The following is a 25527-nucleotide window of genomic DNA, read 5'->3' as shown; positions in this document are numbered from 1 at the left end:
AGCCAGGTCTGTCTGGTTGGGGGACCTGGAGAATACTTCTGCTCTCGGCACACCACATGCAGTACACCTCTTGCTGTGGCTCTGGTGACCAGCCACGTGCCTATTCGAGGTCTACCGGTGACCAGGAAAACACGTGGTGAGAAATGAAACCCTGGGCACAATGGTGCGGTGTGTGGTGTGTTGGTGTGGCACGACGGTCTTGCGAGTATCATGAGCGGCACGACGGTGCGACGCAACGATGCGGCGTGCAGGCCTCACCGCCGTCGGTTGACAGGGGCCAGTAAGTGACGCGATAACCGGTGAGGACCCCGTTGAAGGCGTCCCTGGGGGGCGGCTCCCACGTCACCTCCACGGCCTCCGACGACAAGGCCACCACGCTCACCGTGCCAGGGGGCCGGCTCGGCACTGGACGCAGGGACGAGGGGACACCACGTGGGGACACGGAGGACATGGGATTTGGAACACAGGGGCACGGGGACATCGGGACGTGGGACACGGGGGCATGGGGACATGGAATGTGGGGACACCACGCAGGACAAAGGGATGCGGGGATGTGGGGACATGAGATGCGAGACACAGGGACACGGGAGTACAAGGGTGGGGACGCAGGCAGGGACACCGGAAATGTGGCGATGCAGGGACACAAGGATATGAGGACAAGGGGAGATGGAGACACAGGACATGCAGGGATAAGGGGACCCGAGGAGACACAGATGGAGATGTGAGAGAGAAAGGACCATGGTGGACATGGGCACAGACAGATGTGGGAGACATTAAAACGATGGTACCAAAGGAACTAGGAAGACATGGGGGAAGTAAGCACATGGCAACATTGACATGGGGACAGTGGATCACAAGTACACAGACACAAGAATATGTGCGGATGCAGAGACATGGGGAAAGTGTGACGATGGGAACGTGGGGACAAGCAGAACACAGGGACAGTGGAGCACAGGGAGGAGGGAGCACAAACACAAGTAACCACATGCACGCACACAAGCCAACAACAGCTGACATTTACTACTAAGTGGCAGTGATGAAACCCTGCACTAACACCAGGTTCGATGGAATTCGAGGTAACATGCAGCAAATTAAGTTCGTGATTAGGAGATCACGGGACAGATCCCAGTGTGATGGGCTAACCAACTGAGCTGACTGGCAGATGCACCACGTGTGCTCCCAGTTGCGCCACCATTCTGTGTTTTAATCGCCCCGGCGCTCTGCCCGTTGTTGTGAGCGTCGTTTGTCTGGAGGGCGGCTGTCTGCAACTGGCCAGTAGAGGCCTTGACGAGCCTCATCCTCCACGCATACACAAACGCGATGCACACACGCACACACGCACACACACACACACGCACACACACACTGGGGCACGCACACACACGCACATACACACGCACACACACACTGGGGCACGCACACACACACTGGGGTACGCACACGCACACACACACTGGGGCACGCACACACACACACGCACACACACACTGGGGTACGCACACGCACACACACACGCACACACACTGGGGAACGCACCGTCCTCGAGGGTGGTGGCAGTGGCCTCGGGGGAGGTGGGGCCGGTGCCGGCACGGTTGTACGCCTGCACCACCACCGCGTACCCCGCGTACTTGCGCAGGCCCCGCAGCAGCACCGAGCCACCCGTCTCGGGGTCAAGGGTCACGCGGCTACCCCCGACGGCACCTCCCACAGCGCCTACAGTGCCCACGCCACCTGCACACAAAGTGCACACATACACCGGGTATGCCACGTAAACACCGTGTACATGCACCGAGTGCACGTGCAAGGCACAAATGTGAAAGATTCATGGGACGCAAGCACAAGACACGCATACACAGCGCACCGCGTAGGGAGGACACACACACACACAGACCACACATGGCACATGGCACAGGATCAGAGTCACCGTTAAGTTAGACACAGGGTCAGGGTTAAAGTCGGGGTTAGGGGTCGGACTGAGGGATCAGAGGGAGAGCGCACACCCACGTACCCCCTCCCTCAGTGGTGGTGCCGTCGAGCGAGGCCGTGTCTGAGGGCGCCGCGGCCGCCCCGCTGGCCGTGAGCGCGTCCACCACGATGAAGTGTGTGCCCAGCGCCAGCTCGCGGAAACCGACCTGGTACCCACGAATGAGACCGTTTCGCAGCTCGCGTAGCGGGGCCTGGGCACAAGGGGTGAGGCGGGGGGTGAGGCATGGCAGGAAGGCGTTGGGGGTACCAGGAATGGGGGTTTAGTCAGTCACTTTAGTTACAGTGCAGTTGAGAGATACATTATTTGATGGAAGGATGATCGATATGTTTAGTGAAGATGAGTCAAGTGAATACATTGTTGTCATCACCATCATCACCATCACCACTGTGGCAGACATTACGCTAAACTCAAGGGTTTTGGCTAGGATTCGTATTATTGTGAGGGTTTTGGTTAGTGCTAATGATATGGCTTGGACAAGTGTTTAAGCCAAGCACAGAAGTCGGAATAGGGTTGAGTTATGGATAGGGCTAGGGTTAGTGTTGGCGGATTAGGAATCATGTGAGGGTAGTTGTCGTGTTAGGGAGAGTGCTAATGATAGGTTTAAGATTAGTGATAGATAGAGGACTAAACTTAGAGTGAGGTGGTTAGGGGTAGATATAGGATAGTGATAAATGTCAGGGGTAGCGTTAGAGCTTGTGTAAGGGCTGGTGATAGAGTTAGTGGATAGGGGTACAAGTAGGGCAAGTGTTAGGGCTGGTGTTAGGGCTGGTGTTAGGGCTGGTGTTAGGGCTGGAGTTAGGGCTGGTGTTAGGGCTGGTGTTATGGCTGGTGTTGGGGCTGGTGTTATGGCTGGAGTTAGGGCTGGTGTTAGGGCTGGTGTTGGGGCTGGTGTTAGGGCTGGTGTTAGGGCTGGAGTTAGGGCTGGTGTTAGGGCTGGTGTTACGGCTAGTGGATAAGGGTAAAGGTAGGGCGAGTGTGAGAGTTAGTGCTAGTGGTCAGGGTAGAGGAACATCTCACCATCCAGGAAACACGGATGCTCTGGGACGACACCGGCTCCAACACCACCTCCAGCGGGGCGCCGTCCGGGGCTGTACACAACACGACACGTACACAACACGACACGTACACAACACGACACGTACACAACACGCGAGCGAATGTGCATGCGTGCGTATCCACGTGCCTGTGTACGTGAGCAATCTTGGCCGAATGAGGGCCCGTGTGAGCTGCACCTGCCCATGTGAACTGTACTGGCCTATGTGAAGTGTACATTGCTGTGAGAAATGTTGCCTTCCCCGTGCCAGCTGAGCATACCCATGCCAGCTATAGCTGTCTCACACGAGCTGTGTGTACCCACGCCAGCTATAGCTGCCCCACACGAGCTGTGTGTACCCACGCCAGCTATAGCTGCTCCACACGAACTGTGTGTACCCACGCCAGCTATAGCTGCCTCACACGAGCTGTGTGTACCCACGCCAGCTATAGCTGTCTCACACTAGCTGTGTGTGCCCACGCCAGCTATAGCTGCCTCACACGAGCTATGTGTACCCACGCCAGCTATAGCTGCCTCACACGAGCTGTGTGTACCCACGCCAGCTATAGCTGCCCCACACGAGCTATGTGTACCCACGCCAGCTATAGCTGCCTCACACTAGCTGTGTGTGCCCACGCCAGCTATAGCTGCTCCACACGAACTGTGTGTACCCATGCCAGCTATAGCTGCCTCACACGAGCTGTGTGTACCCACGCCAGCTATAGCTGCCTCACACGAGCTGTGTGTACCCACGCCAGCTATAGCTGCCCCACACGAGCTGTGTGTACCCACGCCAGCTATAGCTGTCTCACACGACCTGTGTGTACCCACGCCAGCTATAGCTGCCCCACACGAGCTGTGTGTACCCACGCCAGCTATAGCTGCCTCACACGAGCTGTGTGTACCCACGCCAGCTATAGCTGTCTCACACGACCTGTGTGTACCCACGCCAGCTATAGCTGTCTCACACGACCTGTGTGTACCCACGCCAGCTATAGCTGTCTCACACGACCTGTGTGTACCCACGCCAGCTATAGCTGTCTCACACGACCTGTGTGTACCCACGCCAGCTATAGCTGTCTCACACGACCTGTGTGTACCCACGCCAGCTATAGCTGCCCCACACGAGCTGTGTGTACCCACGCCAGCTATAGCTGCCTCACACGAGCTGTGTGTACCCACGCCAGCTATAGCTGTCTCACACGAGCTGTGTGTACCCACGCCAGCTATAGCTGCCTCACACGAGCTGTGTGTACCCACGCCAGCTATAGCTGTCTCACACGACCTGTGTGTACCCACGCCAGCTATAGCTGCCCCACACGAGCTGTGTGTACCCACGCCAGCTATAGCTGCCTCACACGAGCTGTGTGTACCCACGCCAGCTATAGCTGCCCCACACGAGCTGTGTGTACCCACGCCAGCTATAGCTGCCCCACACTAGCTGTGTGTACCCACGCCAGCTATAGCTGTCTCACACGAGTTGTGTGTACCCACGCCAGCTATAGCTGCCCCACACTAGCTGTGTGTACCCACGCCAGCTATAGCTGCCCCACACTAGCTGTGTGTACCCACGCCAGCTATAGCTGCCCCACACGAGCTGTGTGTACCCACGCCAGCTATAGCTGCCCCACACGAGCTGTGTGTACCCACGCCAGCTATAGCTGTCTCACACGAGTTGTGTGTACCCACGCCAGCTATAGCTGCCCCACACTAGCTGTGTGTACCCACGCCAGCTATAGCTGCCTCACACGAGCTGTGTGTACCCACGCCAGCTATAGCTGCCCCACACGAGCTGTGTGTACCCACACCAGCTATAGCTGCCCCACACGAGCTGTGTGTACCCACGCCAGCTATAGCTGCTCCACACGAACTGTGTGTACCCATGCCAGCTATAGCTGCCCCACACGAGCTGTGTGTACCCACGCCAGCTATAGCTGCCCCACACGAACTGTGTGTACCCACACCAGCTATAGCTGTCTCACACGAGCTGTGTGTACCCACACCAGCTATAGCTGTCTCACACGAGCTGTGTGTACCCACGCCAGCTATAGCTGCCCCACACGAGCTGTGTGTACCCACACCAGCTATAGCTGTCTCACACGAGCTGTGTGTACCCACACCAGCTATAGCTGCCTCACACGAGCTGTGTGTACCCACGCCAGCTATAGCTGCCCCACACGAGCTGTGTGTACCCACGCCAGCTATAGCTGTCTCACACGAGCTGTGTGTACCCACGCCAGCTATAGCTGCCTCACACGAGCTGTGTGTACCCACGCCAGCTATAGCTGCCCCACACGAGCTGTGTGTACCCACGCCAGCTATAGCTGTCTCACACGAGCTGTGTGTACCCACGCCAGCTATAGCTGTCTCACACGAGCTGTGTGTACCCACGCCAGCTATAGCTGTCTCACACGAGCTGTGTGTACCCACACCAGCTATAGCTGCCTCACACGAGCTGTGTGTACCCACGCCAGCTATAGCTGTCTCACACGAGCTGTGTGTACCCACGCCAGCTATAGCTGCCTCACACGAGATGTGTGTACCCACGCCAGCTATAGCTGCCCCACACGAGCTGTGTGTACCCACGCCAGCTATAGCTGTCTCACACGAGCTGTGTGTACCCACGCCAGCTATAGCTGCCCCACACGAGCTGTGTGTACCCACGCCAGCTATAGCTGCCCCACACGAGCTGTGTGTACCCACGCCAGCTATAGCTGTCTCACACGAGCTGTGTGTACCCACGCCAGCTATAGCTGTCTCACACGAGCTGTGTGTACCCACGCCAGCTATAGCTGTCTCACACGAGCTGTGTGTACCCACACCAGCTATAGCTGCCTCACACGAGCTGTGTGTACCCACGCCAGCTATAGCTGTCTCACACGAGCTGTGTGTACCCACGCCAGCTATAGCTGCCTCACACGAGCTGTGTGTACCCACGCCAGCTATAGCTGCCCCACACGAGCTGTGTGTACCCACGCCAGCTATAGCTGTCTCACACGAGCTGTGTGTACCCACGCCAGCTATAGCTGTCTCACACGAGCTGTGTGTACCCACGCCAGCTATAGCTGTCTCACACGAGCTGTGTGTACCCACGCCAGCTATAGCTGTCTCACACGAGCTGTGTGTACCCACGCCAGCTATAGCTGTCTCACACGAGCTGTGTGTACCCACACCAGCTATAGCTGCCCCACACGAGCTGTGTGTACCCACGCCAGCTATAGCTGTCTCACACGAGCTGTGTGTACCCACGCCAGCTATAGCTGTCTCACACGACCTGTGTGTACCCACGCCAGCTATAGCTGCCCCACACGAGCTGTGTGTACCCACGCCAGCTATAGCTGTCTCACACGAGCTGTGTGTACCCACGCCAGCTATAGCTGCCCCACACGAGCTGTGTGTACCCACGCCAGCTATAGCTGTCTCACACGAGCTGTGTGTACCCACGCCAGCTATAGCTGCCCCACACGAGCTGTGTGTACCCACGCCAGCTATAGCTGCCCCACACGAGCTGTGTGTACCCACGCTAGCTATAGCTGTCTCACACGAGCTGTGTGTACCCACGCCAGCTATAGCTGCCCCACACGAGCTGTGTGTACCCACGCCAGCTATAGCTGCCTCACACGACCTGTGTGTACCCACGCCAGCTATAGCTGTCTCACACGACCTGTGTGTACCCACGCCAGCTATAGCTGTCTCACACGAGCTGTGTGTACCCACGCCAGCTATAGCTGCCCCACACGAGCTGTGTGTACCCACGCCAGCTATAGCTGCCCCACACGAGCTGTGTGTACCCACGCTAGCTATAGCTGCCTCACACGACCTGTGTGTACCCACGCCAGCTATAGCTGTCTCACACGAGCTGTGTGTACCCACGCCAGCTATAGCTGCCCCACACTAGCTGTGTGTACCCACGCCAGCTATAGCTGCCTCACACGAGCTGTGTGTACCCACGCCAGCTATAGCTGCCCCACACGAGCTGTGTACCCACACCAGCTATAGCTGCCCCACACGAGCTGTGTGTACCCACGCCAGCTATAGCTGGTCCACACGAACTGTGTGTACCCATGCCAGCTATAGCTGCCCCACACGAGCTGTGTGTACCCACGCCAGCTATAGCTGCCCCACACAAACTGTGTGTACCCACGCCAGCTATAGCTGTCTCACACGAGCTGTGTGTACCCACGCCAGCTATAGCTGCCTCACACGAGCTGTGTGTACCCACACCAGCTATAGCTGCCTCACACGAGCTGTGTGTACCCACGCCAGCTATAGCTGCCTCACACGAGCTGTGTGTACCCACACCAGCTATAGCTGCCTCACACGAGCTGTGTGTACCCACACCAGCTATAGCTGCCCCACACGAGCTGTGTGTACCCACGCCAGCTATAGCTGCCTCACACGAGCTGTGTGTACCCACGCCAGCTATAGCTGCCTCACACGAGCTGTGTGTACCCACGCCAGCTATAGCTGCCTCACACGAGCTGTGTGTACCCACGCCAGCTATAGCTGCCTCACACGAGCTGTGTGTACCCACGCCAGCTATAGCTGCCTCACACGAGCTGTGTGTACCCACGCCAGCTATAGCTGCCCCACACGAGCTGTGTGTACCCACACCAGCTATAGCTGCCTCACACGAGCTGTGTGTACCCACACCAGCTATAGCTGCCTCACACGAGCTGTGTGTACCCACACCAGCTATAGCTGCCTCACACGAGCTGTGTGTAACCACACCAGCTATAGCTGCCTCACACGAGCTGTGTGTACCCACGCCAGCTATAGCTGCCTCACACGAGCTGTGTGTACCCACACCAGCTATAGCTGCCCCACACGAGCTGTGTGTACCCACGCCAGCTATAGCTGCCTCACACGAGCTGTGTGTACCCACACCAGCTATAGCTGCCTCACACGAGCTGTGTGTACCCACGCCAGCTATAGCTGTCTCACACGAGCTGTGTGTACCCACGTCAGCTATAGCTGTCTCACACGAGCTGTGTGTACCCACGCCAGCTATAGCTGTCTCACACGAGCTGTGTGTACCCACGTCAGCTATAGCTGCCCCACACAAGCTGTGTGTACCCACGCCAGCTATAGCTGCCTCACACGAGCTGTGTGTACCCACGTCAGCTATAGCTGCCTCACACGAGCTGTGTGTACCCACGCCAGCTATAGCTGTCTCACACGAGCTGTGTGTACCCACGTCAGCTATAGCTGCCTCACACTAGCTGTGTGTACCCGTGCAAACTCTATCAACCCTATTCGAGCTGTGCTTGTCCATGCGAGTTCGAGCTGCCCGTGTGAGCGGTGCGTACCGGCCTCCTGCGTGGTGGCTAGGATCTCGGAGCTGGCATCGCCACGGCCGATGTGGTTGCGAGCGGCTACGCGGAGGCGGTAGGAGGTCGCCGGGTGAAGATCGATGACGGTGGCAAGAGAGATCTCGGGAGAGATGCCACTCGTCTGCTGGGAGCGCTCCCACGGCTCTGAATGACATCATCGTTGTCGTCACCGTCATCATCGTCATTGTCAACATGAACACCATCATCGTTACCGTCAGCATCACCATCATCATTGTCAACGTCATTGTCAACATCAACACCATCGTCGTTACCGTCAACGTCACCATCATTGTCAACATCAACAGCATCATCATTACCATCACCATCATCGTCGTCAACATCAACAACATAATTGCTACCGTCATCGTCATCATCAACATCACCATTTTCAACATCAATACAATTGTCATCAATATCACGACTAATGCACCACCATCAGCCACACTATTTTTCTCATAACCACTATTAACACGACCACCTCCATAAAAATAACCCTCATCAACATCACCACCTACATCAACCATATGAACACCATCACTAAAAACACCACCACCATCAACACCAACACTAGCACAAGCAAAATCATCTCCACCAATATCATCACCACAGCATGATCAAAATAATCAACATGAAAGTGACCACCACCCCCCAAATGATTGCTATCGCTACCATCAATGTCATCACTGCCTTTATCATAACCATGATCACCATATTAACATGATAATCACCACAATCCTCGTTAGTGGTTTGGAGTGGTGGCGCAGTGATTTGTACACTGGGCTATGAAGTGGGAGGGCTGGTTGGTGTGCGGCTGGTTGGTGTATGGCCGGTTAGTGAGGGTTTCGTGAGTGGGGGGGAGGGGCTTGTGAGTGGGGGGGGGGGGCTTGTGAGTGGGGGGCTCGTGATTTGGAGCTCGTAGGTGGAGGGCGTGTGGCTGATTAGTGGACGGCTAGTTAGTGGAGAGTTCGTTAGCACACGTACAGGATTCTTGTACTGGATTTTGACTTCCGTGATGTGGGTTCATGCGTGGAGATTCCTGTGATGGAGAGACTCATTATACGGGCCTGTGAGTGGGGGGCTTGTTGGTGGGAGGGCTCGTTAGTGGACACGCACCGCTGGCGTTCTTGTACTGGATGTCAAAGCCTGTGATTGGACTGTTGCCGTTGAAGCCGGCGCTCCACCTCAGCGTGATGCTGCGTGACGTCACCTCACGCACGTTCACCTCCGGGGGGTCTGGAGGCTCTGATGGGCGGCATGAACAAAGACGACAAAGATCTCCCACATATCCATTAACAGGTTGTTGGGGCAAGTGCTATTAGCGAGCACCTATGAAGGCTGGCTTAGCATATGACGAGGTGGCCAGCCAATTGCCATGCCTGACCGCTGTTGTATCCTCAGTGCTGATTTTTACATATCACACCAGGTACTCATTTCAGGGCTTAAGACCGGTTTCGACATTCACCACTGTTAAAGATTCGCAAGTGGGAATCGAACTCGGGTCACCGGGTCCGTAACACAGTGCATTTACCACTGCACTTCCGCTCACGATACGATCACACACGCACAAATACGCACCTCCGAATAGCATGGTTGGCTATGTACGGTGCGAAAGAAGTTCAACATACATCAAGAAATTGACACCCACACGTGGGGAAACATCTAAAAATAAAAACGTACCAAAAGAGGAGAATTCCTTGAATGAACTCTGTGACGAGCATGCGTGGCGAGTGTGCCTTAGCGCGTGTCGGCGTGTCCTGAACATACCCTGCACGGTGAGCTGGATGATGGCGCGGTCCTCCCCATATGAGTTCACCGCGTGGCACGAGTAAAAGCCCGAATCTCCACGCATGGCTGGAAGGATCTGGAGCAAAAACAAAGACAAAGATCCCCCGTATAGCCTGAATTCATTCTTGGGGCAAGTGCTGTTAGCGAGCACTCGTGAAGGTCGGCACGGCACACGAGGCGGTGGGTAGCCAGCACCATTCCTGGCCGCCTTTGTATCCCTAGTGGCGACGTTTACGCATCGCACCAGGTACTAATTTGAGGCCGAGTCGACCTAGGAGAGGCTCTGCACCGGTTCAGATCATCGTCACTGGCATTGGCCGTGAGGGAGAATCTAACTTGGGTCGCCAGGTCCAACACACCTACACACACAAATATATACTCTTTATTTTATAGACCAGAGGTACAAATGCTGTTCACAAACACAAATGAAAGTGGGCTTGGATAAGACACACCATGATGGCCAGAAGGATTGATGGCTAATGGATGAGATAGGTAACGGAATAGTCGCCAAAGAAGAAAACCGATGTGAGAAGATAACCACATGGAGACGGAGCTATGGGATAAACTCCTGTGCAGGAGTGAGATGGATTGTGGCATCACAGGACCATGAGGGTGTGGAGAGGCCTTTACGCAGCGGTGGAAAGACAATGGCTGGTGATGATGATGTCATGGATGAATGGACAGACAGATGGAGAGGAATACAGAAAGAGGCACAGATAGAGAAACATAGGGACAGAGAGAAAGACAGACCAATAGACAGGGGAAAGGACAGACAGACCAACGGACGGAGCAACGTGCAGGAGCGAGCACCTGCAGCGTGGAGGTCATTTCGCCGGCGCTGCCCTGCGTGTCGATGGCGTAGCGGTACGAGCGCTCCGGCTGGATCACCGAATCGTCCTTCTCCCAGCGCACGAGCAGCGGGCGGTCGCCGCGCGCCGAGCACTGCAGCTCCTCGCGGCGGCCGAGCACCGCGAGAGACGCGTTGGGGTGCCGTGTGATCATGGCCGGCACTGCCAGGGGAGAGAGGAGCGCCAAGGAGAGGTAGAGAAAGAGGGGGTGGCGCAGGACGATGGAGAAGGAGGAGGGACAGGAGGTGGAGGGACACACGTGGGACAGTGGGGCAGGAAAAGAAAGCAGTGGTGAGTAACATGATATAGAGGGAAGCATGGGAGAAGTTGCGGAGACATGGCATCAAAGCGTGGCGCAAAGGAGAGCAATGGTGAGTCAGAATGCAGTAGAAGGAAGGGCAGGCATGCGGAGAGGAGTTGGGGAGATACAAGAAAGAGGCGTGCGAGAGCAAGGGGAATGAGGGCAAAGGCATGGGGATATCAGCGGAAATAAGATTAAGTGATGTCGGAGGCAAGTAGAATGAGAGGGAGTGAGTGGGAAAGCCAGAGGAACCAGTGGGAGTGAGAGACACATGTGGGGAGTCATTCGGAGTGTGAGGAATTAAGGGAGCGTCATGGGGAGTGAGAGAAAGGGGGATGCAGGAAGAGGCAGCAGAGGTGACAAGAAGCAACAGAGAGAGAAAGTGGATAGAGCCGACATAATTGATGGGAAAGCCATGGAGAAAGCGAGTGAAAGCAGGCAACAGCCGTGGAGAGAATACGTTACGAGGAGCCATGTTGAGACGCAGGAGCGGGTGGGGGTGAAGGGGAGCCAGAGGGGACCATGGGAAGTGTAAATGCACGTGGAACATTTTCAAGATGAGGATTGCTCTCATGTGCGGAACTGTGTACATACCAGCCCAAAGGTGCACGTAACTAGCAGATGTTTCGCAATCACATTGTTATTAATAACGGTACATTTTGTGTAGTAAATAGGAGATAGATATGTGTGTGGGGCATGTGCGTATGTAGCCTGTGCACTTACATCTCACAGAGAGCAACATGGCCTTGCTGATGTCTGTTCCCACGCCATTGCTGACCTATTAATCAGATGCACAGACGCACACATATGTATGTACGCTCACACACACATACAAACACGCGTCCACACACACAGATGCGTACGCAGATCCCCTGTATAATCTTGGAGGGCTGCACCCTACAGGAGGTCTTGTGAAGTCAGATACCATTTTCCAGTGGTGATGACGTGCACCAGGAATCTAACCCAGGTGGCTCACATCACACAATGCGCAGCTCACCCCACCACATATTACCTTGGCCAAATGTCAGCACCACGCCCGGCCACCTTTTTCTCCCTAGTGGCGATGTTTACACATCGTAGCAGGTACTCATTTGATGCTAAGTCAACCTAAGGCAGGTCCAGGACTGGTTCAGATAATCGTCACTGGTGTTGGCCGTGAGCAGGAATCAAACTCAGGTCGTCGGGTTCATAGCGCAGCACACATGCACACGTACCCAAATATGCAAATACAAGGACCGCCGGAATGCCTTACCAGACTGCTGGGGCAAGTGCTGTTAGCAAGCACCTATAAAGGCCAGCACGGCACATTAAGGGGTGGGTGGCCAGTGGTGATGTTTTACACACGGCATAAGGTATTCATTTAAGGCTAAGTCGACCTAGGGAAGGTCCAGGACCAGATTAAATAATCATCACTGGTGTTGGCCATGAGTGGGAATTGAACTTTGGTCGCCGGGTTCGTAACGCAAAGCGTTAACCGCTACACTACCACTCCCCACGTGTGCCCATACATACACACACATTCCAACAACATTTCCCAGTCCACCAGCTATCCCGTGGAAGACTCACTCACAACTCCCCTCCTCCCCCTGTATTGTGTAGGGGACGCCCCCTGCTGGGTGGGACTGCACATCACCTGGCACAGGTAGTGACCGGCGTCCGTCTCGAGGGTTCGCGTGAGCAGCAGGGAGCCGTTCGCCAGCAGCTGAAGCCGCCCCCCGCCGCCCAGCGCCAGCGGCTGGAAGCTGGGGATTCCTCCGCCTGGAACGCAAACAAACACACATCATCGTCACCACCATCGTCACCATCGTCATCAGCCGTAGGCAACCTAACACGGGATGAAGGGGACTCCCTCCCCAAAGCCACCACTGCCATCTCTCACGATCCTGCGATGTTAATAATCCACGTCACATACATACATGCACATATATAATATTAATAATAGATATTATTGTAACAACCAACAGGGCATTGTCAAGCCACGACTCTATAAAGGCCTTCCCATACCGTGTCAGTCATTTGGCCGTTTGACCGTACTTCACCCCACTGGTTACAACAGGTTGGTGAAGAATCAGGGGAGAATGGTTCAGATATTACCCGACGGTGATGTTTTTGGACCACGAAACCACCGCACCTCCGCTGCCCCCCCACATACACGGATCTACATATGTGTGTAGTGACAAAAAATGAGTCACTGGAACATGTAGCGCTGGGGACTGGTAGAGAGTGGGATTATGGGTAGCAGCCCGGTCTACCAGTGGGACACATGGGCGAAGCCTGGAGCCTTCTGGGGGAATCCAGAAGGGGGCATGGCCCGAGGGCGGAGCCTGGCCACGCTGGGGAGGATAAAAGGCGAGCTCCGACACACAGTCGGGGCTGCCATGGTCTGGAGTGGAACTCGTTGTGCTGCCGTCGTCATGGTCTTCGCCTCTTCGAGCTGTGGGTCAGGAAGCATGTTGGCTGTCCTGACCCGGTGTGTAGTTATCCCCTATGACTGTGAAGACCGAAATAAATGACAGAGAATGCCTCCTACTAGTGTCTCTGAATTAGCACACTACATGTGTATAAATATGCATGCACATAGATATGCACAAATATACACACAAACACACAAAGATCCATCTACCACATATAGACTTTTGTAGCATGTGTTGTTAACGAGCATGTATACATACACGCAGTCCATCCTAAAGAATGGAGTAACAAGACACTCACCTGACCCTCACACAGACAAATATCCCACGTATAGCCTTAAAAGATTCTTGGGGCAATGAAGACCGGCATGGCACACGAGGTGGTAGGTTGTCAGCACTACACCCGGCGGCCTCCCTCTTGGCGATGTTAACACATTGCTACCAGGTACACATTTGAGGCTGAGTCAGCCTAGGGGAGCCCCAGGACCGGTTCAGATCATCGATACTGGTGTTGACCGTGACCTGACCCTCACCAAAGATACTCACATCCACCAGACATCCACCACCCACGCAACACGGACACTCGCCAATCATTAAGTGCCTAACCACCACCCACGTACGCACACACGCACTCCAGGCCGGAGGACCCACACCGTCCACCCTGGGTCCCTCACCTGCCGAGTACTTCCAGGTGATGGAGGGGGCCGGGTATCCTTCAGCGGAGCAATTGAGGACTGCGGGGCGACCGAAGATCCCGTCCTGGTCCCCGGGCGGAACCACGAACCGCGGGGGGACTGAGTGTAGCGGTGGTCAGCGGCGGGACCGCGCGGGCAGAGGTGATGCAAGAGTGAAGACGGTTAGAGCCGGAACAATTCGTCCATTCATCATCATCAGCCATGTTTTATCCACAGCTAGGGGAAGTCACCCCGGGCCATGATGTAACAATTCTCCACCTTGCACCCGCACATGAACTGACCCAGTGATTATCATCACCCCCATCGTCCTTCGCCATCCTAACCGACATCACAGTTGGCATGTCTGGGGCCACCGGGGACTGGATGCTATGGTTTAGGTACATTTGCAGGGAGTGGGGTGGGGGGGTTTACCATAATTGATTCCGCAGGTCAGCACGGGTTGTTTCACCCTGACTACCTGACTGCTGCGTGCGCCCCTACCTAGTAGAGATAGGTCACTTCTGAAAAAGAGCTAAATCTAGCTCATTGGGCCAAATCCGGTAAAGTAAAACCAGTCGGTAAATATTCAGCGACAAACAAATCCCCGCTTTCATCCTTGCATTTCAAAAGCGTGAAAGACTCGCCCTCGGCCGTACCGCGCACGGTGAGGCGGCTGGAGTGTGTGGCAGTGGCGGCGGCATTGCTCGCCACGCACGTGTAGTTGCCGTCGTGCACGGGCGACGCGCTGGCGACACGCAGCGAGCTCGTGTACTCCAGCGTCTCGACACGCACACCCGTGGCGCTGCCCGACACCACGCCCGGCGCGCCGTGCTCGCGGATCGGCCGCCCGTCGCAACGCCACGAGATGAGGATGGGCAGCTCGCCCGACACCACCACGCACGAGACGAACACCCGCTGCCCCACCGACACCGACGGGAACTCAAACGGCTGGATGATGGGCGGAACTGCCGGGGGTAGGGGGGAACACGGAGACAAAGACAAAGATCCTCTGTATAGCCGACTGTTACGGAAAGTGCCGTGAGCGATGTTTACACATCGCATCCAGGTGCTCATTTGAGGTTGAGTTGAATTAGGGGGAGACCTACGACTGGTTCAGATATTTGTCAGTGTTAGCCATAAGCGGGAATCGAACTCGGGTCGTCGGGTTTGTAGCGCAGCGCGCTAACCACTGCACTACCACTCCCAAACACACGGGGAACACACGGTGGAACACAGTGAAGATAAATGGATAGGGATGTTGCTGCGTAGGTTTTCGAGGTTGTGCTGTATGTCTCTCTGATGTGGTTTCGGGTTGTTTCTGCGTGTGTTGTTCGGCTTGATGTCCGACGTTTCGCTCCGTGTGTTGAAGCTAAAGGCACATGGAGTAAAATTTTTAGGGTCATGCGGTACAACCTTAAAACACACAGGGGAGCTGTACGATAAGGATGATACTCGTTGTGGGTTGTCGTATTAAAATGCGTTGGTATGTACGTGTGTATGAGTGGGTGATGATCTAAAGCCAGTGTCTTAATGTATGTACTGTACATGTACAAACCCACCGACAAAATAATACTTCACCACTGGGTCAGTCTGGGTTGCAGCATAGTACTGTAAAATATATATTTTTCTGCCCTGCCACCTGCTGACGCGGCACCACAGCAGCCTACGACACAAGTTTTGTCCGGTGCTTGCCTATCCAAGCACTATCCAGGCTCAACGCTGCTTAGCTTTTGAGATACGAAGAGATTGGGAATGCTAACCCCTGACCTGTGCGAGCTACCAACCCAATCCTCACCATAGGTGCCCTCTCTAGCCCCTAAACCTGTGGGTACCTCCCCTCTAACCTCCTACCCAGAGGTGCCACCACCTAACCCCCTGCCCCGTATGTATTGTCTCTCTCAACGCAAAATCATAGGCACTGCCCCAAGCCCTGACCTCTGGCCCTTTAATCACAAACCAACATCTGCCATGCACCTTAACACTTAACCTCGAGGTTCTACCTCCCTAAATCCTCCATGAGAAAGATGTTGCCCCTCGCGACCCATAGGTGCGGTCACGAACCCCTTACCTGTGCAGCATGGCGACCTCCCCACCCCCTACCCTCACATCCCGCCCCTTACCCGCCGCCCTCCTCTCTCTCTCACCTCGGAGGCCAAGGTGTGTGCTGGCGTGGATGCTGTGCTGGGGCTGCACGAGCACGCTGCACACATACTCGCCCTCGTCCTGGCCCTTCTGAGCCTCGGAGAGGCGCAGTGTGCCATTGGCGTACACGCTCTGCCGGTGGTTGACGGGTAGCGGCAGCCCGTCGCGCAACCAGCGGATCGAGTAGTAGGGGTAGCCCACGACGCGGCAGTGCATGAACACGTCGTGTCCGGCCAGCGCCGTCACGTTGCGCATCGGCCGGATGCTCGGGGGACCTGGGCGCCGGTGAAACAGGGGGGGACGCGCGAACACGGAGGTACGGGAGGGGTACGTTGGGGAGTGGGGGGGCGGTGGGGTATGTTGGAGAGACGTGTGGGAGGCAAGTAGAGGTACGTTGGACATGCGGTGGTATGCAAGGGAGGTCGCAGGATACAAGTGCAGAGATACACGAAGGGGCGTCCGTGCAGGAGGGAATGTGTGCGGAAGACATGAGCGAGATGAATATGTAAATAATGCAATACATGGGAGGCACGATGAGCCATATGGAAGACAGGTAGGAGACATATGAGCATAGACATGAGACAAGGGGCTGAACCCGGGCAGGCACATCAGAGGCATATGGGAGACAAGGAGGGACACGTGGAGACACAAAGAAGGAACTCAAAGGGATATATATATGTGACCGGTGGGAGACACGCGGAGGTACGTGGCAGCACATGGATAACAGAGGAAGGGACACAAAAGTACGATGGGATACGTGTGAGGTGTGTGAAGAAGCAGAATGGGGTAGGAGACACGTGGGAGAAGTGAGGAAGTACAGTGAAGATACGAGGTAGGAGAAATATGGAGAAACACAATAGATGGGTCATGGGGAGACATGGGAGACACAGGGAGGTAAATGGAAGACAGTGAAGAGAAGAAGGGGGGTACACACGGGGAGAAGTTGGAGACAAAGACAGAAAAAAATGTGACACATTGGAGACTCACAGAAGTGAAAAGGGACACATGAGAGATGAGGGGAGGTCGACAGGGGGATCATAACGGAATATTTGGGAGACATACGGAGGACACGGAGAGGAACACAAGGGAATGCATGGGGATATGCAGAGGGGTGTTGGAGGCAGGGTAGAGTAGGAGGGGGGGCGGGGGGAGGGGTATTGAAGGTTATTAAAAAGAAAATGCTCATTGGAACACTGACATGGTGTCAACACAAAAAATACCCGAGATCAGCAGTTACGAGAGACAGCAAGAGAAGGAGGGAGGGAGTGAGAGGGAGTGCGTGTGGAGCCACTCCATCATGAGCACTCCCATGTGGTCGCCCGTGCCTGCGGGCGGGATGGAAAAATTTCGAGAGACAGACACGTACACGCTCCAACACACACACACACACAACCTCATCATGCGCATACACAACCACTCATAAACAATCATACCAACACACCCGTACGCAACCATACAAACGCACACAATCATACGAAATACGAACACGTACATGCACACACAACCGCACAAATAAACAACCACAACCACTCATGCAAATTCTAGATTTTAAGCTTTCGTGACTGCAAGGATTCATACTCTTAGTTCTTTCGGTAAAGTCACGTAGGTAAAAAATGAAATTAAAATTAATGAAAATAAAATAAAAATCACGACGTTTGGGAGGCAACACAAGTCTCCGTCATCAGGTGGGACCGTCACAGCCAGATTTTCTGCCTCACTTGATGCAGCAAATCTGGCTGTGACAGTCCCACCTGATGACGGAGACTTGTGTTGCCTCCGAAACGTCGTGAATTTTATTTTATTTTCATTAATTTTCATTTCATTTTTTACCTACGTCAATCATGCAAACACACACATACAACCATACGACCACACATACAAAGACAAAGATCCTCTGTGTAGCCTTATACTGTAGACAGGTACTGTTAGCGAGCACCTATGAAGGCCGGTACAGTGGGTGGCCAGCACCACGCCCAACACACCTTTGACTTTCAGTGGCGAAGTCTACATAAAAAAACCAGGTACTCATTTGAGGCTGAGTCGACCTAGGGGAGGCCCATGACCAGTTCAGATAATCGTCACTTGTGTTGGCCGTGAGCGGGAATCAAACTCTGGTCGCTGGGCTTGTCGCGCAGTGCAGTGACCACTGCGCCACCACTCCCCATACCTCATCACTAACATCAGTGGTGGTGACATCCCCAAGACGCTTGTGCCATGCTTGGTGCACTTTCCACCGAGCATGGCACGATACTTGTGCAGATGCACCAAATGTGCCCCTCAACTTTCCGTGCTTTTGCGACCCGGCGCTCTGTTAGTTGTTGTGAGCGTCGCTCCTCTGCCTTCTGTTGTTGGTGGAGGGAAACTGCCTTCAACTCCCCATCATCGTCCTTCACGAACCTCCTCTAAAGAGGCCGATCTTGACACTGCTTGTATTAATCATCTGCAAGTCCAATCAGCTCTCCACATCCTTCTGTACCACATAAGTCCATCTTTTCTCTAGCTCGTGCCATGCCCATTTACGCAGGTACACACACACGTAAACAATCACTCGCACGTAATCGAAGGCCTACAAACGCCAGCAGTTCTGTATCCAGCAGCCATGGCGCTGGCTGTGTAGGAGGAGAAGCAGAGGTTGGCAAAGATATTAGTCCTTGACATTACACAGAGTCTTTCAAATGACCATGGGTTGTTTTTCACGGAGGTGGCAGAGAGCAAGGGATAGAGTGTGTCGAGTGAAAGGATGAGAGAGCGTGGGAGAGGTAGAAAGTGGGATCGCTGCAGAGAAAGCGGGTGACAGAGAGAGAGAGGGTGTTGGTTCGTGATGATATTAAGATACTACAGCAGGAGAAACATCACTTGGAGCAGAATTGACCTACAAGAGGGGGGGTGAGGGGTTTATAGTAGGGGGGGGGAAGATTGAACAGTATGTTCCCGAGACATTGGACTTGCATTGGGGGGTGGCGGGGTTGGGTGTTGGGGGTGTAAGTTGGCTGGGATGGTGGGAAAGGGGGATGGGCTGACAGAACAAGGTGGAAGCAAAGCTATACACACACACAGAGAGACACCGGGGCATGAGGAGGAAGATTTAGAGGCAGAGTGAGATAGTCTTTCATATGTTGCCCAGTGTTAAAACAACACAATGTGGATTCAGATATGATCGAAATCCAACCTCATCTCAAGATACTGTGCAGAAACAGTGGGTAAATGTATTTTATGGAATTAATATGCCCCCAGACTACTATGGGGGCACCAGAAGAGAATAAACAATCTCTCACCTCGGGGGGAAGGGGGTGGCGGGTATTTAAGAGAAACCTTTGATTGCAGGCGCACAGAGTACGTGGAGAGGAGTAGTGTAAGATGAGAGGGGTAGGTAGGAGAGTGTGTGGAAGGGAGTAGAATGAGATGCGAGGGAGGGAGGTAGGCAGGGGTGGGGGTTCATGGGGGATCTTGAAGGTAGTGAGTGTGATGTTGAAATTGATCTGGGATTGTATTAGCATTAGAGAGGTATCGGGGATGTGTGTGGGGATGAGGGTAAGAGAGAGATATGTGATGGAAGAGTGAATGACAGAGATAACAATAAATCTTGACTTAAAGCTTTCGTGACTGCAGGAATTCATATTCTTTGGGTCTTTCGGTAAAATTACGTAGATAGGTTCAAAGAAGATTGCTCCGATTTGAACTAGATAATTAGGCAAAGAGTCTCCTGAAATCACACTTAACATTTATGGAAAAAATGTCTACATCTGATTGGGAACATGTAGATAACATGACAGCCTCTTCAGCTGCCTCAATGTCAGCTAAACGCAAAGATAACCTGATTACCAAGTTCAACCTCCTTTCCAAGAAGAAGTCAGATCCACACGTAAAAAAAGTTAGACGTTGACAAGAATGTTATCAATCAGAGTAACAGTCTAATTTCCGACAGCCTAAAATCGGTTCTAGCTAAAGGGCTGAATTTCGCAGTCACCCCGAAACACATCCCAGTTCATGATATCATTGCCCAGGTTGACGTAGCCCTTAAGGGTTTGGGACACATCACTGCAGATGTGGGAAGATCAGAAATCGCTGCAATCCTCAAAAACGCTAAGATACCTATTAGCACCATCAGAAAGATGAGCGCTTTGAGCTTTCTCAATTAAAAAAAAGAGAGATGACATCGTCATCCTCTCAGCCGACAAGGGCAATACCACAGTCATCATGGACAAAACCACATACAATAACAAACTTCAGGACCTACTTAATGATGGTAGCTATACAAAAATTAAAAGAGATCCCATCAACAGCCTCGTTACGAAAACCAACAATATCCTCACCGATTCGACATCTTTAATCGAATCAACCAAGCGGTTTTCCTTAAAACCCTCTGCTGCGAGACCACCCAGGTTGTATGGCTTACCAAATATCCATAAAGAAGGTACACCCCTTCGTCCTATCGTCTCCACCATTGACTCACCCACCTACAAACTGGCCCGATTTCTGTCTGAGACCTTACAACCATTCACTGAGAAGACCACCTCAACTGTACTCAACTCGGCTCACTTGGTATCGTTAATTAAGGACATCTCACTATCTCCAGGTGATTTTCTCGTTAGTTTCGATGTAGTGTCTTTGTTTACCAAAGTTCCTGTGCCTGACACCACTGCAATCATTGAAGACTTGGTCCAACAAGGACTGAATGCTGATGTATCGGCCCTGGTGAGACACTGCCTCACCAACACTTACTTCACCTGTAATGGAACTTTCTACAAACAAGTTGAAGGTACCCCACTCTGTCTATAGGAAAGCCACCCATACGGATGCATATCTAAAACCTGACTCCCACCACCATCCTTACCAGAATAATTCCCTCATCAAAACTCTACACCATAGAGCTCGATGTATTTCCGACCGTCATCACCGAGCCAGTGAACTGAAACACGTACACCAAGCTCTCAAGATGAATGGATATTCAGACTACACAATCCGTAAAGCTATCACCCCAACCGTTGGGAAATAAACATTTGAAAACCCAAACAATACCATCGCCTTGCCATACATAGCAGCCAAAAAGATCTCCAAAATCGTGAGCAAACACAAGATCCAGGTTCGATTTAACACAGTATGTAAAATTCGTGATCTGATCCCATCTGTGAAGGATGTGATCCCTGACATGCAATACCCCGGCATCTACAAACTAAGCTGTGCCTGCGGCAGTAGTTACATTGGGGAGACTAAGCGACATGTCTCGGACCGTGTTCGTGAACATGAGGCAGACCTGAAACATGGTCGGACAACAATACCTTGGCCGTGGCTGATCATTGTTTTAATGCAGTGGGCTCACACGAAATTGATTTTTCTAAGACGAAGGTACTTTGCAAACCCACTGGCTATCGACAAAGATTAGTTCATGAAGCCATCCACATATACACACACAGACACAACAGATGGGTATAAACTGAGTAATCATTGGAAGGACATCAACCAGTTTAAGTCATAACTGGCTGAGATGTTCCCATCCTACCACCTTCCGATGTTAGATGTTATTTTCGGCTATCTAATTTGACATAAACAGGTTAAATTTCCCACACTAACAGCCACCTCGCTCGACGAGCTCGACGTTGCTGCTCTGCGATCTGCCATCAACATGCTAATCTCTCACATTAACATCGCCACCTCCGCGTCCCCTTGTCGTGGATGGACGCTTGTGTTGCGATTGAAACGTCGTAGTTTTTTTATTTTTTTTTATTTTCTTTGAACCTATCTACGTGACTTTACCGAAAGACCCAAAGAATAGAGATAGCAATGGTCAGCTATAGAGGGCCGTTACAGAGTAGCAAAGAAGAAATAGGTGTTTATAGCAGAGCGAGAGGAAGGGAGAGAGATGAAGACAGAGAGGGGGAAGGAGAGAGTGATAAAAAGTAGCTAGGTACTACAAGAGAAAGGGAAGCAAGTTGCATGCGAGGGGCTAGAAGATACAGGTCTTAGCATGAGGCAAAAAAAAGTCCTTTTAAAACTCTTTCGGCTCGGCAGGGCAAACGTCACAACATCCTGCCGGGAAATGTCCCCAGAAGGTGACACCACAGCACTCCTTTTCGATTCAATTCAACATTAGCCTCTCTCAACCAACACAAGACTGCACTCCTTCCTCGCTCTGTAAAAAAAACTACATCAAGAGTGTTTGCCACGGAGCATTCATGCAACACGTCTAATGACTCTGCATTCTCAGAGCTGGGCTGGGCAAAAAGTTAGCACAATAACAAATTAGACACGGGTTTTTTTTGTGCAGGCATCTGTGACTTGGGGCTGACACCATTGGCTCGCTCCACTTGAGAACCAGAGTTAATGATGGCTGTCTGCAACCCGGATCCAAACCGAGGTCTCAGTGGTGTTGGCTCAGTGCTCTGGCCTGGCCAATGAGAGCCCCTGAGCTACCCAGTCACATCTGTTACTACAGATCCTGCATGATCCTAGCTTTGTGTCTGTCTGTGTTTGTTAAATTGGAGGAAATCTCATTTTGCTCAGGCCACTTCTATTGCAATCAAAATAACAATAAACAACATCCATGCATCCATTCATTTGAATGCTCCAATCTCACAACATATGGGGGACTGGGAGGGCGAATTACATCTCGACATTGAAGCCAATGACCCAGGGATATGAGCTATGTCATGGCCAGTTGATTTTAACAAAACGAGCAGCGAAATATAAGAAAGGTGGGAGGAATGAGTCGAGGGAAGGGGCAGCTGCGCTAAAGGGGTTGGACAAAATGTACGACCCCTAGCCTGGATGAACTTGCTGCTGCTTCTCTTTATACCTCAGTCATGCGGAGTGCTCTTGCCAACATCTTGCAAACCCAGCAGTATTCGTTCAACAGATCTGACTCTGCTAATGAGACGCAGAAGGTCAAAACCAGTCCAGTTTTCCTGTTTAAGCAAGTGCCGCTGGATGACGTTAGTTCGGAATGCAAAGAAACTGATGGCCTAATATATTTATTGTTTACACAGAGAGACAAAAGGAAGTCATTTTATTTTTGCTTACCCATGAAGGCAATGGCTTTCAGAGGCATTCATCTAGCAATAGATCTATAATGGCTGCTGCAGAACCAGTATATACGATCTTGTCTCTTGGATTTCTCTTCACTTGATACAGTAAATTTGCCTGTGACGGTCCCACCTGAAGACGGAGACTTGCGCTGCCTCCGAAACGTCGTGATTTAATTTAGTTATTTTCATTTATTATTTTATTATTATTCTTTTTTTACCTACGTGACTTCATCGAAAAAACCTAAGAGCACACATGATAAGCTCATCGAAGTGGCTGACACTATCACATGTGTGAATTTAGAGTAGCAGCCAAATAATGTAAACGCATGTTTCTAAATGTAGAGGGCAATACCGGAGGGCCACGGAGAAAAATACGCAGGGCCACGGGGAGAGAGAGAACACGCAAACTCCAAATACACAGGCTTCAGCGTCAGGATCGAACCAACGGCCTCCTGCATATCAGGCGAGGGAGATAACATCTCTTCGCCACAGCGGCATAATGAGTTCTTATATAATACAGATGAGATGAGATATTAGATTCAGGAGTACCTCAGGGATTATCTGTACCAGAGTTTGATGTTTGTGAAAATGTTTGTGATGTCCCGGGGTTGAAAATGGATGAGTCAGCAAAACAAGCACAAAGGAAGCCTGCAATGTTTTTTTATATACATAGTCTCAATATTTTATTATTTTGCAATTATTTTTGGGTTGTATCATAACTTGTTTCAAGTGGTGTTTTTTTGTGCATGGAATTGTTCGTGTAGCTGAGGGATGAAGCGAAGAAATTAGCTTCGTGAAGCAGTGGGCCCAACAGGGTATCAGATATCACCTGCCATTGATGTTAACCATGGCCGTGAACCAAACTGAGGTCACTTGGTTCGTGAACCACTATACCACGGATACACCCCCAATGGACTCATCATCATACATCATCTATCTGCTACTGGATGAAAGCCTCTCCCAAAGCTCTGAAAGTTTCTGTAACAATCCACTTAACGTGGAAATATTTTCGGGCAAACTCGGCTGAAATGAATCCCTGCTTCCGCCTGCCTGCCTGTCTATCTATCTGTAGGTGGTGGGGAGGCTGTCGACTGGGTTGGGTGCACGGGGTCGGCCGGCATGAGTGCGTAAGAAGTAGTAAAACTTGCCAGCACCTCTTACATTGACTGTGGCCTGGTAGCTGGCCTCGCCGTGCGCGTTGCGTGCGACGCAGCGGTATGTCCCACTGTCCGTGACGCGCGCCATGCTCACGTTCACATGGCTCATGACCAGGGCCACGTCGGCCACATCGCCCACAACGCCCACTGTGGGGTGGGCGGGATGGATTGGGAGGGGGTATGGGGGGTGCGGGGGGTGTGGAGGGCAAGGAGTAAAAGGAAGAGGAGGTCAGGGTTTGGACAGATATCACACAGACAAGCAGAATGCACAGGTGTATGCGTGTGCACATGCACGCACACAGGCATGCACAGGGAGGAAAGCTTGGGTGGACACACGCACACATACACACTAATATGCATAGACAAAAATATACAAGTAGGCAGTCTTCAGCACACAGGCAAACATACACGCAGATGCGCACACCAGCATGCATGCAGAACCAGAATTGTGCAAACAGAGTTCCGCTGAAAAGCCTTGAATAGGCTGTTGGTGCAAGTGCTGCTAGCGAGCATCAATGAAAACCAGCGTGTGCCACACGAGGGTGTGGGTGGCCAGCTCCATGCCCAGCCGCATTTGTCCCTCCAATGCTGATGTTTGCATACCACATCAGGTACTCATTTAAGGCTGAGTTGACCTAGAGGCGACCACACAAACATGCATGAACAGGCAGACTTGTGCACACGCACACACACGTGGACACAGACAGGCACATAGAGGTAGGCAAACCTCAGAACACACGGATGGGCATGGATGGGCATTTGTGCTCTTAACAGTCAGGCAATGGCACAAATACACAGGCATGCGTGCATTCACACAGACATGCATGGGCTTAC

The 25527-nt window shown here is 52.7% G+C and overlaps 1 protein-coding gene across 2 annotated transcripts in view; it reads right to left on the bottom strand.

Moving 5' to 3' along the window:
* LOC144932668 (cell adhesion molecule DSCAM-like) overlaps positions 1 to 25527 on the bottom strand; it is a 79612-nt gene that overhangs the window by 13882 nt on the left and 40203 nt on the right. For both annotated transcript variants that reach the window (XM_078856978.1, XM_078856980.1), the window contains exons 13-26: positions 24691 to 24840; positions 16517 to 16789; positions 15029 to 15337; positions 14373 to 14492; positions 12921 to 13045; positions 12011 to 12065; positions 10949 to 11148; positions 10118 to 10214; positions 9467 to 9595; positions 8330 to 8497; positions 3005 to 3075; positions 2009 to 2177; positions 1537 to 1731; positions 259 to 405 (exon numbers count right to left, since the gene is read on the bottom strand). In XM_078856978.1, coding sequence (XP_078713104.1) covers positions 259 to 405; positions 1537 to 1731; positions 2009 to 2177; positions 3005 to 3075; positions 8330 to 8497; positions 9467 to 9595; positions 10118 to 10214; positions 10949 to 11148; positions 12011 to 12065; positions 12921 to 13045; positions 14373 to 14492; positions 15029 to 15337; positions 16517 to 16789; positions 24691 to 24840 — 2208 coding nt within the window. The remainder of the gene's footprint in view (positions 1 to 258; positions 406 to 1536; positions 1732 to 2008; positions 2178 to 3004; positions 3076 to 8329; positions 8498 to 9466; positions 9596 to 10117; positions 10215 to 10948; positions 11149 to 12010; positions 12066 to 12920; positions 13046 to 14372; positions 14493 to 15028; positions 15338 to 16516; positions 16790 to 24690; positions 24841 to 25527) is intronic.

The sequence above is a fragment of the Lampetra fluviatilis genome, chromosome 5 (genome assembly GCF_964198595.1).
Source record: "Lampetra fluviatilis chromosome 5, kcLamFluv1.1, whole genome shotgun sequence".
NCBI lineage: Eukaryota > Metazoa > Chordata > Hyperoartia > Petromyzontiformes > Petromyzontidae > Lampetra > Lampetra fluviatilis.
The sequence above is the reverse complement of the archived record's forward strand: the minus strand, read 5'-3'. Positions and strand labels throughout refer to the sequence as shown.